The sequence below is a fragment of the Tyto alba genome, unplaced genomic scaffold, assembly GCF_018691265.1.
Source record: "Tyto alba isolate M040663 unplaced genomic scaffold, T.alba_DEE_v4.0 Super-Scaffold_28, whole genome shotgun sequence".
NCBI lineage: Eukaryota > Metazoa > Chordata > Aves > Strigiformes > Tytonidae > Tyto > Tyto alba.
The window spans coordinates 3206747-3225612 of NW_024881302.1; the positions used below are offsets into that span (position 1 = coordinate 3206747).

The 18866-nt window shown below is 45.1% G+C and overlaps 1 protein-coding gene across 4 annotated transcripts in view; it reads left to right on the forward strand.

The window, feature by feature from the left end:
• CACNA1H (calcium voltage-gated channel subunit alpha1 H) overlaps positions 1-18866 on the forward strand; it is a 257889-nt gene that overhangs the window by 205398 nt on the left and 33625 nt on the right. For all 4 annotated transcript variants that reach the window (XM_042798778.1, XM_042798776.1, XM_042798779.1 and 1 more), the window contains exons 15-25: positions 3887-3977; positions 6107-6315; positions 8033-8467; positions 9167-9267; positions 9687-9810; positions 9951-10019; positions 10129-10313; positions 12495-12621; positions 13284-13409; positions 14119-14208; positions 15068-15281. In XM_042798778.1, coding sequence (XP_042654712.1) covers positions 3887-3977; positions 6107-6315; positions 8033-8467; positions 9167-9267; positions 9687-9810; positions 9951-10019; positions 10129-10313; positions 12495-12621; positions 13284-13409; positions 14119-14208; positions 15068-15281 — 1771 coding nt within the window. The remainder of the gene's footprint in view (positions 1-3886; positions 3978-6106; positions 6316-8032; positions 8468-9166; positions 9268-9686; positions 9811-9950; positions 10020-10128; positions 10314-12494; positions 12622-13283; positions 13410-14118; positions 14209-15067; positions 15282-18866) is intronic.

Here is an 18866-nt window from a genome sequence, read left to right on the forward strand (position 1 = left end):
AAGTGGTGTTAAGTGATATAGTACTGGTGTGAGTGGGGGACCCCTGCAGCCTCTTAAGTTTTCCTCCCCACTAACAAGCCCACTCCAGATCTGTTTTCAGCATCCTGAGAGAGTGAAACCAGCCATCCCCTGCCCTATCCCGATCTACTCCATCTTCCTTCCAGACTACAGCAAGTCCATTTGGGGGAGATTTTAAGTGAGGATGATCTGTTTTGTTTGTAAATATACTGATGTATGTGCACACATATATTATCCAGAAGAAAAATTATTTTTTCAAAGTCCTAGTGCAAATGGAATAATTTTGAGACTTAACAAAAATCATCCAGTCCCAGTTAAAGCTAAGAAGAGTGGCATTGAGAGGGCTTACATTGCACTTTGGGATTTTTTTAATTATTACTTTTTAATTTCTGTTACAGTCAAGAAGGGAAAGTTTGCTAAGTGCTGGATTGGCTTTAGAGACACACAGACTCAGAAAGAAAATGAGAAAATGGCTTCAGTTTTCACTGCCTTAGCTCCCAAGGGAAAGAGGAGAAAGAAATTATTTTTATAGGATTTTTTTTTTTCACTTTTCATTTTTTCCCCAGAAATGATATCATGCTCTCATTTGCTGTGTTTAGAGCACACGTAGGCGAACCTTCACTGACCACGGAATAGAATTGAAATATTCATGGACCAAAAATTCTGTTCTCTCAAGCCAGCACAGCCACATTTATGTCTTTCAAGAATGTCTGCATAGATCCATTATTAAAACATCCCTCCTAGCTTCCTCACAGCACTAGCAGAGGAAAATTAATTGAAACAACAGGAGCCAAGCCTCAGTTTGGAAAAAAAACAAACCTGATCTACATCACTTAAGGCTGTTTCATGGATGCTGAGGGTGGTGAGAGTCACCTGCTCACACAGAGAAAGACACAAGTAGTCCAGCTCATTGCTTTCAAAATGAACAGCTCTGCACTGCATTAATGGCCACTTTAGTGTCTTGTACAATGTGGTCCATGCCCTGAAGGTCCAGCGCAGCTGACCAAGAAGAGCAAGAAGGACGTTTTCCAAGAACAAGCTAATATTCCATGACTCAGTAACTAGAGCTTGTGCTGACACTGTTTATTTCCAAATTTCTGTACTTTTCTCAGTGTCACCAATCTCAGCATCTCCTGGCTTTGCTCTGAATACTATAACACCTTTGCCATGTTCCTGTTCTAGTGCAACCTGTTGCAGATGAAGTTGGACGTTTTAGCCACTAACCTAATAAGATCAAATCAAAGCAATTACCAGTATTTCTACAGGCTCTGCAGTACCTGCTGTCTTCCAGCCCAGAAGGGGTTTTCCTCTAGGAGAGTTGTGGCTGCATTCAGAGTGGTTGTGCTGGACCTCAATTCTGCTAGAAGACAACACAAGCCATAGCAGACTAAAGTCTGTGCTAAAGTAATAGATTGTCCTGAACTGAATGCAGAAACAACCAATACAGTTGGCCATATGGTAGCTCAGAGAAGGGACTATTCAGTGGCTAGATATCCTCAGATTCCATCAACCAGCAAAGCTGGGTGGAAAAAGAGGACATGCCAGGGAAACTCAAACGGACAATAACCAGCATGTGTGACCTGACTGACTGGAAACTGCTCCTGCTTAAGCAATCTTGCATTTAGGCACAGAATGCCCTTGTACAGCAGTTTGCATCCTTTGTTCCTGATTGCTTTAAGGCAGAAGAAAGTTTTCTCCACTTGGCAACCTGACAGCTTGCAGGTAACTTTGTAGCGTACAGATCCCATTCCTCACCTGCCCTCTTGGAGGTTGAATCACCTCCTAATGTGAGGCCAGAAATGGGCAGCCTCGTGCAATACTCTCTGAGTGCATGATTACAGACCTAGCTGAATGCCTGTCATTTTCTTGCTCAGGCTTAATGGCTCCTTTTGGAGCTGTTATGGACCATGATTTAAATGTGTGTAAGGAGTAGTTTTCAAAGCTTGTATTATTCACTCAGTGCTGCCTCAGAAAAGGCCAGCAACCACAGGCATGACATTTGCAGGGCACATTTTGCTCTCCACTTCCATTTATTATAAATCCTGACATTAAGCCTATGGGCTTGTCAGTTGTCTCATAGTGAGGTATTAGCTGTGTTACAGAAAACCCTTCTCAGGGCTGTATTTCAGCTACCAGGGCTCAATTCAAGACTTGCACTTATAAATGCATAATTTAGCTCTGGTTGTAAACCAAAGATGTTTACAGTTTCCTTGGACAACTCCCAGGAAGAAGTATCAGTGAAGCTGGGTTTTCTCTCGTCATCTCTGATTCTGTTGGTATGTTGGGAATATGACAGTAAATCTTGTTTTGACCTATTTGACTTTGTCCTCTTACAGGATGATGCTCTTAGCAGTTATAGCAGACACTGAGGTGCACTTCTCCTCCCTTTGCTCAGGTGTTCCTTTCACTTAAATGGAAAGTGACGCCTGGGAGACTTGTGCAGATAAGAGGGTGCACATTAGAGCTGCTCTAAGCAACGAACCACCATCAGCGTTTCAGCAAGGACACTAAAAACTGTACTCTGAATCACAGTGCACAGTCTCAATTTGGGCTCAGGTTCTGATCTGCCTGTGGAGCAAGTTTGGCAGTAGTATCGCTAGAAGAGAATAGGCTTAAATGGACACAAAACCATTTTTAGTACATTTGTGCTTAGGGCAAGCAGCCAGGCTTCAAGCAGGACCATAATTGCATATTTGTGCTTATATTGTTCCCACATCATTTTGAAATCTACCCCAGAGCTTCTCTGGAAGAGCAGACAAACCTTCCAAAATTATGCAAATCTTTCATCTACTCTGCGCTTCTGCTCCAAAACAGAGAAGATGAAGTTAAGCCTTTCAGTCATTCTGTCTGTTTGGTTGCACCACTTAGCAATACATCACAGATGAAATTAAGTTCACTGCCACTTCAGCACCATGTCTCTAGAAACCATGGTGATTTGTTCAGGCATCAGTTAAGGAACTGTGCTCCTTTTTCTAGGTTCAGCTGCTTTAATCCAACCATTTTCTACCAATTTGCACAGCTTTTCTGCAGTCTTGATGGATCAAGCCTGACTCATGCCAACAGCTTGCTGGAATTTCTCCTCTCTTCAGACCCCCCAGCAGAGAACCTGACAATAGCTCTTCTGTCCTGGGCTTGTACATTATTTAGGCTGATCATTTGTGGTAGCAGAGGCAGATATGTATGAAAGGGAAAAATAACTGGACTTCCAGGAGGAAAGCCAGTCTGAGGGTGATTGTTCTCTGTCCTGAGATGATGCTGTGCTGCCAGGCAAGATGGCCTCATTCCCTTCTGCCTCAGCTTCAATGTTGCCAAGAGATTTCCAAATACAATCTCAATTACCAGCCAGTGTGAAGATTGCAAATCAGGGCTGGGCTTTTAGATCTAAGTCAAATTTACAGCACTGTCAAATAAAGGAGAAAAAACCTTCGACATTCTTTGGCACTAAAACCTAAGTGCTTTCAGCTAGGATCATGGAGAGTGCAAATATGGAACCCCGCAATGCAAATGTTTCTTAGTCTCTCCTCTGATTACAGCTGCACTTTTGTGTTCTCCCCAGGGAGACACTGTTCAGTGACGCTGGGCGCAGTGTCGGAAACGCAATGACATTGCAGGAACAGTAGTCAAAATCACATCATCCTTTCTGTCCATGTACAAAAATGAATCAAAACAGGGAAGAGGGACCTACCTGGGGTCATTCCTTAGGGCAATATCAGAGGGAATTTGGCATTCTGCCCTCGTGATTCTTGGGGTCACACTTAAACTATAACCATGGGGAGCTGAGGTATCTGAGCTGCTAAGTAATCCACATGGCCTTTGTGCTAAAGTTTAAATGAATTGGGTCTGTTAATTACTCTTCTCCTCTCTACAGGGTGATGCCAATAGGTCAGACACAGATGAGGACAAGACATCTGCCAACTTTGATGATGATTTTGAAAAGCTAAAGGACCTCCGAGCAACAGGTAGGATTTTGTTTCTACATTTTCCCGGGAACCTGAGAGATACAACTCTGTTTTCACAGTCATCTTTTCATAGAAACTTACAAGGGAAAGTGGAAGAATCCATTTTATCTGGCAATTAATCTGATAGCTGTGTTAACAGAGCAGCTATGCAAAGAGTGTTGGGAAAGTTAAATGAGCATTGATATTTCCTTCAAACAGACGTTTTTCTAATTTAAACTAGACTAGAATATTTAGATATGTCCCATTGTTTCTCCTGTATCATTACCACAGAATGGTTTGTTGACAGCAATATTCTCACACTACTTCTCAGCAGCTTTTCAAATCAATCATGTTCTCATCTGTTCTTTTTAGTTTCTCACACAAATGCATTTAGGTGAGCTTTGATTGATGGGAATGTTGCTGTTCATTTGTGTTACAGGAGGGCCTGGCAATTGATTTGAGGTAAGGCCACATTGTACTAGTGTACTATAAACATGGAATAGTAGGTGACAGCCTTCATTTTGTAGAGTTTGCAACCAGATAGGGGACAGGAAGGGGTCACATATTTTAACAGAGTGATTAACAAGATGGTAAACAGGAGCCAGTTTAGTTCCTCTGTACTTTGATTACCGGCTTGGGCTCTTGTTAGGATTACTTTAAATGCTTCTAAACAAGGATTCATTTCAGCTAAAGAAATTACATCGATTGTGGTGAGCAGATGGAATTAGCTGAGGAAGTGGCATAAGTAATTTGTTGGGAAAGCTGAGACAGAGCTGGATCACAGCAAGGTGATGGAGCTGCTCAGTCTGCAGATGAAGCAACGAATTTCAAACACCAAGTGATCAAATGAATGCCCATTGCAAATAGTTGGCAAGGAACCCACAGCTTACATTTCCTTTGTACCAACTATTTGCTGGGCAGCTTCAAATAGTAAGAGTTCTAGGGGAAAGAAATATTGTCACCTCTTCTCAGGTAATACAAGAATAGAAAACAGGGCTGAACTTGCCATCAAAGTCCATGAGTAATTGTGTTTCTCCATTAGCCTCTAGATGCCAACCTGTGACTAAACAGCATAAGGACATTAACAATTCTATTACAATGCCGTTGGTCTGTAAACAGATACACTGGCAAGAGGAACATGTATTGCAGATTAGCAAATTTGATCTGGATCTTCCACCCCTCAAAGTGAATGGCAGTGTTCCCGTGGACTTCTGTGGTGCAGATCGGATATTTGTGCACAAGCCAGCAGCTAAGCAGATGATACAATAGAAGCACCCTGCATTACAAAAGCAGCCAGTGGAAGATAAACAGCAGGGGTAATGCACTCGCTTGGATTTCTCACTGCAGACTTGTACTTCTTTCCTGCTGGTTGCAGGTGCTCCTGTCCTTCCCCCTCCTTAAGACTGATTCTGCAGTTATTAAACCAGAACCCACTAAGCCCAGTAAAACAGAAGCTAGCTCAACTTTAGTTCTGTGTTTGAAATTAGACTTTTGGGTTTGAGTATTACAGCACTCCATAGGGCTGGAGGTGTTATGTCTGGTTTGTCTTCAGCGTGAATATGGTTTTTGCAGTCTGTACTTGCCTTAAAGCTAAAATAGATGCTTTCCACAATTATCAGAGATGTGTCATTAGATTTCTCTGTTACAGGAGGTATACTCTTCTAGACAAGTGGATGTGTAAAAGCAGCTTCCATTTCCTGTCCCCTGAACAGATGACTAAAGACAATGACTAATGTTTGCTTAGTGCCTTCCTAGTGAAGGAACTTAAAGCACATCAGAACTGCATAAAAATCTCTGTGCAAGACTGCAAGTCAAGAAGAGATTAACTTCTTAGGGTGAATTTAGCCACTCCTCAGTGCCCTTGTCTCTCTCCCACTCCACCAAAACTATAACCCCACTCCCTAAATCCAAAGAAACGATGAGCAAAAGCAGCTTCCTTTGGAGGGCAGTGAGTTCCAAGTCCGGGCAGGTAAAAGGCTGTAGCATTTGCCTTATGCCTTTCAACGCGGTGGGGGTGATCTTGTTGCCAACATTTCATCTCCATTTGGCAGAGTTCCTAGAAGACCCGAGGAGCAACCTTCGTTTTGAAGAGTGATTTCTGTAGCTGTAGCAGAGCATTCAACTCGTATTCTCTCTCCCCTTCTCTCCAGAGATGAAGATGTACTCACTTGCTGTCACCCCAAACGGACACCTGGAAGGCAGGGGAAGCATGCCACCTCCTATAATCATGCGCACTGCTGCCACACCAATGCCCACACCAAAGTGTTCCCCACACATGGATTCAGTGCACACTTTTGTGGACTCCAGGAGAGGGAGTAATGCTTCGCTAGACCCCTTGAGCTACGATCAGAAGTCCTTGGTAGGTTCCTGTTGCTAACAGCTCTCCCTCAAGTGCCTGTAAGTGGCACAGATTATACATATATGTGTGCGTGTGCACACGCATGTGCATGCACATGTTGCTGGAAAATAAAAAGGAGGGTGATAGAGGTGAGAAGTATGTGGAAAGGCAGGAGGAGAAGAGAGTCAAGAGGGAAAAATGAATGAGTGTGCTATGCTGGGGCAGAACAGTGACAACGTAACAGTCTAGGACAGTGAGTATATGAAGAGGGGAGACAGGGATGTACTGAGATTCAGTGTTTTCCTGCCTAGTATATGATGGGAAGTCCACGTCAAGCTGCCTCACTGGAGAGACACAACCTGAGAGAAGTCATAAGTTCATGCAGTTATTCCAGCAACCCCCTCTGAGGAGGAGCAGACATCTTTTGCCAACCATACTGGCCATTCATTTTGTGGTGTCTTGGAGAAGCTGTCAAGCGTTCCTGTGAGGATAAGGCCTGTTTCTCCACACAGTGTTTTAGGGTTGCACTTTGAATCCACCTTGTGTCAAGGGAAATGAACCATTTGTCCTTACCAACACAGCAGCTGAACTCCAGTTAGAGTACAGCAGCCCCATTGGAGGGGAAACAGAGGCAACGGGGTATAAGCTGAACGACTGCCACCAAGCGCAGCTCATGGGAGCAGAGATCTGGCTGGAGGTGACTGTTTTGGCAACTGATTGCATTTTGCCTGCAACAGGGGAGTGGGAGGGCAGCTCTGTGAAAACAGAGGGATCAGAGTTAATAGACAAAGTGGATTTCTGCTGCTACTTATCTATCCCATTCCTCTGCTCTGTAACTGCAATATCATGTTCAAATCAAGGCAGCAGACCGTGAAAGCACTTCACACAGAGACAGAGCCACTATCCTCTTTGGTAAGCTGCTTAGTCAAGGTAATGCTTTTGAAAAGAAAATAGAGATGACTGTTGTTTGCCTTGGGGTTTCATGGGATTGTGAGTTGCTGGAGAGGGTTGTTCATGGTTTGAATCCTTTCTCTGAGGGCACATGAGTGTCACCAGCCAAAGGAAGATGAAGCAGTCAGAGGAGAGCTGGCCAACACTGAGAAGGAGGAGGAAGGCAGTTTGCCTCATTTTGTGCTGGGAGGAAGCCGTGGAGGGAAAAGGAGTTTTTATTCTAGCTTTTCTGCTCTGACCTTAAGTGTTATCCTGGCAACTACCTGCTAGCCAAAATGCACTGACACAGTGATCAGAAATTTGCCGTAAGAGAAGCATTCATTCCACCTCCTTATGCAGCAAATTGAAGAGGAAGTAGAGCAAATAGGGGCACAGTTTCCAACAGACACTTGGGTAACTCAGGTGCCGGAGCCCCTTTGAAAGCCAGAGTAGTTGTGTGCTGAAACCTCTTGAACATGAGGAAAGAAAATGCCACTTCAGCAATAGTGTCTTTGGGTTCAGTTTTTATGCGCAGTTAATGTTGCCAAGACAGTAGGAAGTCATGCAGCACAGAGATTTGGTAGCTGTGCTACAGGTGTAGTTCAAAGATTACCTTCAGCGTGGGCTTTGCTGGGTGCTTGGCTCCCATCTCAAGGCATTGGCATGATGAAATCAGAGCAGTGAGGAAAGCTGGAAGGGGAAGACGTGATGTGTGTGCAATAAGAAAGGTCTTCCAGCCTGGGCAAAATGCCATATCCTTTGGCTTCCTCCTGTGAACAAACCCTCAAATGTCTTTTTCCTCTCTCAGTCCAGCCTCCGCAGTTCCCCTTGCGCCAACTGGGGCACCAACAGCAACTGGGGAAGCCGACGCTCGAGCTGGAATAGCCTGGGCAGAGCCCCAAGCCTCAAGAAGAAGAACCAGTCAGGAGAAAGAGAGTCCTTGCTCTCCGGGGAGGGAAAAGGCAGCACAGATGATGACTCCGACGACGCCAAGTCCAGCACGGTCAGCAGGCCCTCGTTGCATCGCCGGGCAGAGTCCCTGGACTATCGCAGCTCCCTGGACCTGCCTGAGCTGCTCCAGTTGCCCACCATGCGCCACTCGCTCAGCATCAGCCCCCTGGCCGTTCTGCCTGCCGAGTACCAAGACTGCAACGGCAAGATGGTTCACGTCCCCAGCGAGTTCTTCCTGCGTGTCGACAGCCACAAGGAGGATGCCATGGACTATGAGGATGACATGGATGATGTGAGTTGGGGAGGAAACTGGGCGGTCATCCGTTAAGTGGCTTTTCCACTCCAAGAAAGCTGATTATATATCAGGCTTTGAGTTGGGTTACTGCCTAATGGCTGGTGTAGACAAACCAAACTCAGATCTGAGGGATGGGCATCCACTTCCCAAAAGGTGGGGGTTTTTTATGAATGGGTTGGGCTGTTACCTTGCAATGGTTTCTAACGAGGTAAAACAGCAAGAGGTTGTGCTTGAATTTGCCTTGGTTTTGGACTGGTTGAGACTGTCCCCCTGGCCCAGGATGCCTGTAAATATGAGCTGTAGACACAACAGCTAGCTAATGTCTTTGCTCACAAGAGGTGTTCAGAATCTTGAAGTCCTGAAAGCCTAGAAATAATGTTCTCTATTTAACTTTTTGGTTGTTTGAGGCCTTTTTGGTTTTGGCACAGCTTTGGATCTCAAAATGATACCTGCCTAGAAAGTCTTGCTTTGTTTTGTTCGTATCTCACTGTACAGCAGCTCCTTTCTTTCACCCCTTTCTTCCCTGTTTTGTTGGACAAATGTGACAATGCTTGCCACATCTCTGTCCCAAAAGCTGTGACTCCCTACAGGCACTATGAAATGCCAGGTACCGCCCCCTTTCATAAAAGGACTGTGAAAGTTGAAGAGGCAGGAAAATAAAAGAAGAAGAAAAGATGTTTCTTTTTTTCTATCCAGAGTTACTGCTACCGAATTCGTAAAGTCCTGGAGCCCTACAAACCACAGTGGTGCAAGAGTCATGAAGACTGGTCCCTCTACTTGTTTTCCCCCCAGAATCGGTAAGAAATCCTGGTGAAATGCCAGTCCACCAGGTTTTCGTGGTAATGGAATACTACATTTCTAGCTAGCGTTCCCTTGAGAAAAATCCCTCTCTGATGCAGAAGCACCAAGAGTTTTAGAAATCCAGTTCCTGATTTTTAGGTAACTTTTTGGGTTACATGTGGGAAGAATTGTTACATGGTTCACTCCATGCCTGTCTAGGATGAAGGGTGGTTTAACCATCATTAATAATAGCCGTTACTGCATCTTGTTTACTGCACTGATAACAATGACTGAAGCTTGTGGAGAGACTAGCTCACCACCTGGGTGGATGCTGGTGGCACAGCTGCTGAAGACTTCTGAGGATGTGCCATTCAGGTGGGAGTCTTTTGCTGAGCCAAACTTCTGAAGGATATTTTTCTCCCCACCATATCTTCAGGTTCAGAGTGATGTGCCAGAAGGTCATTGCTCACAAAATGTTTGATCACGTGGTGCTGGTCTTCATATTTCTCAACTGCATCACTATAGCACTGGAACGACCAGACATAGACCCACACAGCACAGTGAGTACCTGAGTCATTTTCTCCCTTGATGCAGCACCCAGATCTTAGTCTTATCAGGGCAAGACCCTGCAAGATGAAAGAAGTTTGTTTTCTAACATCTTTAAATAACCTGCCTCTTTTTGTGGTTCTGTGTTTTACAGGAAAGGATATTCCTAAGTGTTTCTAATTACATCTTTACTGCAATCTTTGTGGCTGAAATGATGGTTAAGGTAATTACATCTTCATCCCATGGCCCTTAGCAAGGCCTAGCAAAGACCAGAACATGACATAGCTATGATTTGGATGAAGATTTAAATGTCTCTGTTCCCCTGGCTGTAGGTGGTAGCTCTTGGCTTTTTCTCTGGGGAGAACACCTATCTGCAGAGCAGCTGGAATGTCCTGGATGGAGTCCTGGTCTTTGTATCTATCATTGACATTATTGTCTCCATGGCATCAGCAGGCGGAGCAAAGATCCTTGGTGTCCTTCGCGTTTTGAGACTTTTGCGGACCTTGAGACCTCTTCGGTACGTTCACCAATAGCATGGCTGAGTTTTCATTGTGTTAATGGATCAAGGAGTTTGAAAAAATGCACGTGATCCATCAAGGTCTTGCTTAATAACACAAGAAGCTGAAACACAGTATGGGTAGAATCATCTTTGGGGAGCTCTTATCTAGTGAAACTGTTTGAAAACGGTGAAATTAGTTATAATATAATTCATCTTCTCCAGCATGGAAAAGAGTGGATGGAGTTTGGGATGAGAGGTGTTATCATACTCAGGCAGTTAGTGCAGCCACCTCCACGCTGCATTTTTATCACCATTTTACAAATCAGTCTGGCTCCTTGTTAAACTGCACAACCTCAGAGTCATTCCCAAGCAAAGAGGTCGCGTTAGCTGGGAGAAAATTTACAGTTGAACAGGTGCTGACAATACTTTGATAAGCTCCAGCATCTATACCTGCTCTCCCGTGCCTACATATCTAACATTACTGAAAAACAATTTAGCTCTCAGCTAGGAAGGGGAGACGCTTTCAGTATTTGAGAAAAGGAATAAAGAAAATTTGTATTTTATTTATGATTATGCAATAACAAAGAGTGTTAATGCTTGGGGGATTTTTATCAGCTCACAGCTCCTGTTCTATTTCCATCCTGCTTGGCAAGAAGCACAAGCCTTTTTTCATGACATTTCAAGGGAAATAAGATAGGCACCTCCAGAGACTTGTAGGCTTTCTGATGAAAAGCTGCTTGCTTATGAGAGTAATAGGAAGAGTCGATCTTGTTTAGGCCCATGGCCACAAGAACAACAGCTATTTGTCTGCTCTTTATTATTTCCTGAGTGACAAGTAACTTTGTGAGTGTTTCTGTCTCCTCTCTTGCTCCTATGCTCTGTTCTGCTGGTGGCATCAGGGTCCTCTTGCAGTGCTGGCTCACCAGGAGCCACTCTGGGTCACCCTGGACAAGCCTTGGCCTGGCAGTGCCTTGGGGTACCTGTCTAACACACATAACTAGGAACAGAAATCAAGGCACAGGCAATTCATAAGTAAACGTAAGGGGGGAAAAGGGATTTAGTCTTGGAGAATAACTGGGCCAGATCCTATAAATAGAGAGGAATTCATCACCTCTTACGATTGCTTCACTTATCACAGCTTCTCCTAGGATTACTCCAGGGAACATTCCTAACACTTTGTAGGTGCAGTTTAGACTGCCATATTATTTGCTGCCAAACAAGACCCTATTGAAACGTTTTGTCCCTGCAGCATACAGCTTTCCTCTTTCCTCTGCATTAGGCAGGCATGAAAGCATCATTAGCCATGTAAGCTCAAGCTACCTGCAAGGACTCATACCCTCTCCCCTCTACAGACCTCTCCTAAAAAAAGCTTTGATGTTCTTCAGTCAAAACACCCACCTTCCCAGAAAAGCTTGCTTGAGCTAGTTACACTTATGTGTGCGAACACATTTTTCAGACACCCATGGGAGAGCCGTTCTCCAAGCACTCATACAGGAAAGCAAAACACTTGTTCTCCATAACACCTCAAACCTGCTTCAGGCTGTGCTTAGAGCACGCTGGGCCTCTCCCAGCCAGCAAACAAGCAAGCTGCTCTTTAATGGGATGACCCTTTGGCTGTGGAGCTGTTGATCACAAGTTCCTGTTAGCTAAGTGTCAGTTCAGGAACTAATTAGGAAACAAATTGAAATTACTTTGAAAAGTCAGTGTGGGGCCCAGGCCAGTAGGGCAGGTGAGCACTTATGCCTGTAGAAAGAGGACAAGACACACTCTGGTACCACTGTGAATTAGTGTAAACACTGTTGTGTTAGGAAAGAGGTTCCTGCCTGGTGTGTGCCTCTCTCTGCTTGGATCAGAGACCTCAGAGGGGGTCAGCTCTCTGGGCTGAGGTACAAATAGCCCTGTAGTGGGAACCTCTGTGATATTCTGCCCATAGAGAGTATTCCCTCCTCACTCTTACTAGGAAGCAACTGAGCAACACCCTGCTGACAGGATGTCTTATGCTTTTTTAATTCCATCTAATGTGACTGTGAATGTTCTGGTTGTCCAAATAAGTCACTAATCATCTCTGAATGCTGCCTGCAGATAGAGAAGGGTTGCGTTAGCTTTACTGCAGTCCAAGCAGAGGAGGAAAAGCAACCATATAATAACAGGGCATGCATAAAAAAATTAAAAGCTTTATTGTTTTGCTGTTTTTTCCAGAGTCATCAGCAGAGCCCCAGGCTTGAAGCTGGTGGTAGAAACCTTGATCTCCTCCTTGAGGCCTATTGGGAATATTGTTCTCATCTGCTGTGCTTTCTTCATTATCTTTGGGATTTTAGGGGTCCAGGTAGAGTATTTCCCTCATCACTGCCATCTGTGACTGCTGCAAAAGAGAAGTTGTTTTTCTCACCACCTGGGATTAAGGTGGAAGTAATAAACTTAAATCTCTCCAGAGGAAGATTTCAGTTAGGTGTAAGGAAAGAAGAGCCAGGTCCTAGAAGAAATGCTCCAGGGTGGGGTTGGCAACTGCTCATTAGAAGGTCCTCAGGATTAGAAGAGCAGACCTCCCTGATGAACAACACAGCACCAGCTAAACCTGCCTGAGGGTAGGAGAAGGAAAAGACAAATTCTGAAGATCCCTCCCAGCTCTGTGTGCTAGGATATATATAATATCTCTTCCTCAGAGGGGAGACTGTCATCCTTCCAACCAGACAAGGCAGGCCTGCAGGAACACCTTCCTTCTGTGTTTGAAGGTATTTAAAAGACGTGTAGGTGTGGTTCTTAGAGATATGGTTTTACTGGTGGACTTGGCAGTGCTAGGTTAATGATGGTTGGACCCAATGATCTTAAAGGTCCTTTCCAACCTAAATGGTTCTGTGATTCTATTCTCTGAATTTGAACTTGGCAAACAACTCCACTGGAGGAAAGAAAGGTAAATCAGGGGACAGACTTTTCAAAAGTGCTTCTTCTTTGTTTTTTCTTTTTTTTTTGGTTACTTCTCAAATACAGCTTTTTAAAGGCAAGTTCTATTACTGTGATGGTCCTGATGTAAAAAACATCACTACGAAGACTGACTGCACTAATGCACGCTACAAATGGGTTCGGCGGAAGTACAATTTTGACAACTTGGGACAGGTAAAGTCCTCGTTGCAGGGATTTTATGTACCAGTTTTTAAAGGATGAGCTCTTAAATGTATTCCTTGAGGAGAGTGTGGAACCTCTGTCATAGGAAGTTTCAAAGAATGATGTAGACATTCATCTAGCAAGAGCAACCCTCACTGAGTAAAAAATGGATCAGGTCACTTCTTGATCTTTTACAACCAGACTTCCTAGGGTTATACAATTCTTTGTTTGCAGAAGAGTATTGTCTTAAAGACACTGCTTTTGCATGGACTCCCTCACGTATGGACCTCAACTGTCACTTTTAATCTCCTCACTTCTAGATGTTCTGTTTGTAAATGAAAAAAATAAGATGCTTAACGACTGAAAAGCAAGACAGCCCACTGTAGGAACTGGGGTGCACTGCTTTTTAAAACCCCGTGACATTGGGCCAGCCTGATAATTATTTTTAATCATGCTTTGGTGACCAGAAAGCCTGATGTGTCTCAGCAAAAGTCAGCCTCTATGTGAGGGAAAAGGAGCATTACTGACCATAGTTTGCTCACTTTTAAGCCAGATATGGAAATAGGTGAAAGCAAACCATAATATGTTGCATTTCTCCACCAGCTCCAGGCCAGATGATGTGTGATGAGCTGTGCATTGTTTTTACTGAGCATTGTCTGTTGTTAGTTTATTTTCTGGCGACTAAGTGCAAGACAAATCTTTCCTGTTTGTTTGATTATAGGCCCTCATGTCCCTGTTTGTCCTCTCCTCCAAAGATGGCTGGGTGAACATTATGTACGATGGTTTGGACGCCGTGGGTATTGACCAACAGGTAAATAGCACTGCAGAGACCAGATGGGCCACTCTCAGAAGTCTCGTGCCTGGGTGACTCTGGTGTTTCTGAAGTCCCAGGAAGGGAGCAGAGCTATAGGACCTCCCTTGAGGTCCTGATTGCCCATTGGGCTTCCAGGGTTTTCCATTCTCCACTGAGTAGCTTATGCTGTGGCTATGCCCCATGTAGTACACAAATAAACACTGATGAGGTTTTTCATTAGAATGATGGTACTTGAGGAGATCCACACGTGCCATTGCACTGCGGCTTCATGGAAGGCGGGATGGATATGAGCAAACTCTCACAAGATGGGAAACAACCAGAAATGTTGTGAAAGAGACGTTGTTACATTTGTGTGTTTTGTGACATCTGAAAAGGAGAGTCAAGAGTCTTAGATGAGTAATACCCCATCATAGCTACAGTAACACTTCGTACTTAAATTTTCTCCTGCTTCTGAAGATCTTGTAACAACTGAGGAAGCATTAACCATGAGCACAAATCTCAAAAAAAATAAGCTGGAGCTTATTTTTAACTAAAATGATCTCACAGGTGGGATGTTACACTTCCACTGAGATTTATTTTAAGCTGTATGAAATAAATGCCAAAATAATTAAATTCTGTAAGCCAAATTGTGAATGCTAGTGTGGGTTTCACAACAAAAGTAAAATTCTAGTCAGTGAGAAAATGAATGAGAGGAAACTGTTTGGGGAAAAATCTCCAAACTCCTCCCAGCCCTCTCCTGCCCACAAAAGTGTACTGTACTGTCTTGTTGCTACAGAGTGCCCAATATCCTGACTTATACACATCTTGTCTATGCCCCTTCTCTTCTCTCTTGTTTTTTAATTCCCCACCTCACCAGCCCATCCAGAACCATAACCCTTGGATGCTTCTCTACTTCATCTCCTTCCTGCTCATCGTCAGCTTCTTCGTGCTCAACATGTTTGTGGGGGTGGTGGTGGAGAACTTTCACAAGTGCCGACAGCACCAGGAGGCAGAGGAGGCCCGGCGTCGGGAGGAGAAGCGGCTAAGACGCTTGGAGAAAAAGCGCAGGAGTAAGGAGATATACCTGTCTGGTCGGTAGACTGCGTTACAAACCAAAATCTTTCTGAGCCCTGCCTGCTCCCAAAGCAAGACTTTCGTTTTCCTTTGGTTTTGTTTCCATGGGATTCAAGAGGCTGTTTTGCTTCGTTACCTCTTTGGCGGTACCTTAAGTCTCGGGTTGCCAACACCCTGGAATTGTCCTCTACAAGCCTGATGTAAAGCATTACCTGTTTACTTGGCTGGGGAGAAAATCTTCCTCCAAGCAGAGTCCCCTGTCATGCTCTGCAAGGCAGAAGTGTCCCAAGCACCAAGCGGGAGCTCGTGGTGTGACTGAGGGATGCAGTAAACAGCTGCAATGCTTACTGTGTGCGTGAAGGCCAGTCCCAAGGATAGCCCTGTGGCTTAATGTGCCGCTTGCATCTGATGATGGTGGTGGTTTGATTTATTAATTATTTTCTTAGACAAAATAATTGCAATGCTTTTTAGAGTCCAAGCGCATGGCCCCGCATGCCACAAACATGCTGCATGAGGGCATGAACAAACTGACAGCCCTGGGGAGAGTAATGGAGCCCCTAGATGGGGCTGTCCAGGAAATTCTTCTCTGGAAGATGTCCATTACAAGAGATGCTTGCCCCATCAGAGGCTGGGGGAGCCCTTCACTGCTAAGCAATGTGCTGGGACTCGGCTTGTCCTTGCAAACAGTCAACATGGAAATACTGGCCTGATGCAGGGCTATTAGGGTACAACAGAAGGCCTTTAGCTGAAATCTGTTCCTCAATGGATCTAGTAGGCACCATCAAACCAGACCAGGAAAACACCTGAGCTTGTGCTCCTTTCCTGACCCAAACCTTCCCAGGGGTTCTCATGTATTAATTCTCACTTCCACTGCTCCTTGGCAGGCTCCATCAGGGACAAGCTGCCTGTAGCATCTGTTGGGTATTCCCAGGGAAACTGCCAGAAAACCAGCCACACCGACTTCCCAGCCAGTTTTAGTGAACAGGAATAGCCTGCATTAGATGCTGGCAAGCATTTTTTAGAAGTACGTGAGGGAACATGACTTGGCCACTGCAGTCAAAGATGAGCTTAGTCAGGGATAAGGTTTGAGTACTTCTGGCCCTGCTTGCTGCAGCAGTCCTGTGGCTCTTTGCCTAGCCTTGTGCTGCCCTGTGTAATCTCCTGGAAGGACCTAATCTCTCATTGTGACAAATGGCTAGTTGCCTCCCAAACATCAAGCCATAGGTATCCATTTTGATCTGGGAAAACTGCAGTTAGATTGAATAGTCTTTTTCCTGGCTCTAAGGACGTAGCAGTCAGAGGCTTTGCTAGTAGAAACCCCAGCCAATTTCCTCCATCCATTCACGCTTGAATCTGGAGGCAGGCAGCTATATCTCTTGCAGCTCCTCTCCTGCTCCTGTGGTCCTCTTTATTAGAGCCATGGGAGACCACAGCGCTGAATGCCTGCACAATGGTCTCCACAAGGCTTTAATGACAGATTGACCTGACACTACAGTGAAGGCCAAGCCCATTTCGTTTTAGCTAGTTGTGAGTTAAGTAGCTGGGTTAAAATGAAATCTAGATCAAACTAGCCAGCTGCAAACAGACATTGAATCTCTTCAGAGATTTAGAAGTGTTCAAATGCAATTTCATTTCCCTTTTCCCATTTTGGTTTTTTGAGTTTGAGGTTCCAGCTAGGATTAAAGTGGAAATCCTGAAGGCAGCATTTCCAGCACAGTAAGAGAAATCAGTTTCAGGCTCTCGGGAGTCCTCTTGCTCGTGCAGTATTTCTACCCCAGTGTGCTGATCCAAGACAATATTCAGATAAAGTTTATACGCAACAACAACAAAAAGTGCTAATTTACAAAGAACATTAAGCATCCTTAAAGAAATGAGACTGAGGCACAGGTAAGAAGGGATAGCTTAAACACAGACAGTTGCTGTTCCTGATTAGTAAGTAAATCTTATTACAAACCTGTCTGTGACTCGCTGCTTAGACACCAAAAAGAGCCAGTCCCTGTCAAAGTGATGGACACTGTTACATTGCCCCTCTTTATCCTGCTATCTCGAAGGATTGAGTCAAGGAGATATTTCAGACTGCAGACCCAGGCATTGCACAGATGTGGGTTGTAACTTTTCACTGAGAGCAAGCAGGGAGGAGGACAGCTTTCTGGAAGGCGATCAAGTCCAATATAGCAACTGAGAGGCTAAATGTTTGGCCATGTGCTGGGCTTCCAGGAGGTTACCTCGGATCGTTTGGCTCTGAGGTCTCTTACCTGCCTATGGACAGCTTGGCATCAAAATTTGAGTTGTGAACAAGGTGAAATCAAATATCTGATACATATATTGGAAGATTACTATTTATATCTTAATAGGTTGTGGGTTTTTTTTTTTATTTAAATGGGAGGAGTTTTCACCTCCTGGGTAATTTAGAAGATGATGGATTTGGTAAAAAATGTGGCAGACTCAGAAAGATGTGAGATGTGGTCGGTGCCGTGCGTGGCAGAGTCTCTGTGGGGTGGGAGTGTCTGTGTGCACGTGCAGGCATGGGATGCTGCACAGTGACAGTGGGCTGGCCAGCTTTCAACATGCCCCAGCGCTGTGTGTCTCACCCATACAGAGGAGCGGGTGAGAGGCCAGACACCATGGGGCAGGATGGGCACAGGAGAGCAGCGATTCTGCAGAGCAGCAAGGAGCCTATGCTGGCAAGCCTAGCAGAGAGCCCTGCTTTACCTTCAGCTGCCATTTCCAGTATTTGGCCTGAAGAAACAGTAAGAGGAGGAAGAATTAGGGCTGTTAACAAGAGTAAAATCCAGCATAGATGTACTATCTGGGTAACACCCATCCATCTGGACTTGCCCCAGCTGCCTGGCATCTTGTCTTTGTCTCCTGTCTGTAATGTCCTCTGTGTGTAGCAACCCTGTGTGTTTCTGTGTATTGAGAACTTCGGATAACTGTAGGTACCTATGCACACAGAAACACACCACTGAGCCATAGTAGGCTTGGACTCAGGCCTGGAAAGGGGTTAAGCCTCAATTTATCAGTGCCTGGACGGTGCCATCCAAGCAGGCCCTGGGTACGAATCCCACGCCGCGCATGATGGGTCCAGAATTTGGACCCTGTGAGCCTGGCAGAGGGATTGCTCCGTGGAGGACACAACCCCGGAGCAGGACACTGCACCTTCATCGGACCCCATGCAGGTGGGATGGGGAATCACTACAGGTCTGTTTTGGGGGTACTTTTCAGGCTTTTGAAGAGCCTGGCAGGAAGGTCCCTCTCAGCCCGCATCTCTGCTGTCAGACACCACCTCGGACCTTTCCAAAAAGTTTCTAGTTTCCCATCTGAGGGCCACTTTCCTGAAGGGATTGGGATGGCGTGACACCCCACAACCCTTGTCAGCATGCCTTGACTGACTCTGCTCCCATGACAAGCATCACTCGAGGCACCAGCAGCGGAGCCCGTGGACCCAACTTGTCAGAAAGGCACTGCTGTCGTGACAGCAGCAGCAGCCACAGAGCCCAGCCTGCACGACCAGGCTGCTGTAAACTCAGCTGAGGCCAGGGCCAGCACTGGAAGAAGGCACTGAGTTTGCTGGTTAGCTCTGCTCACAAGAGAAAAGAGGT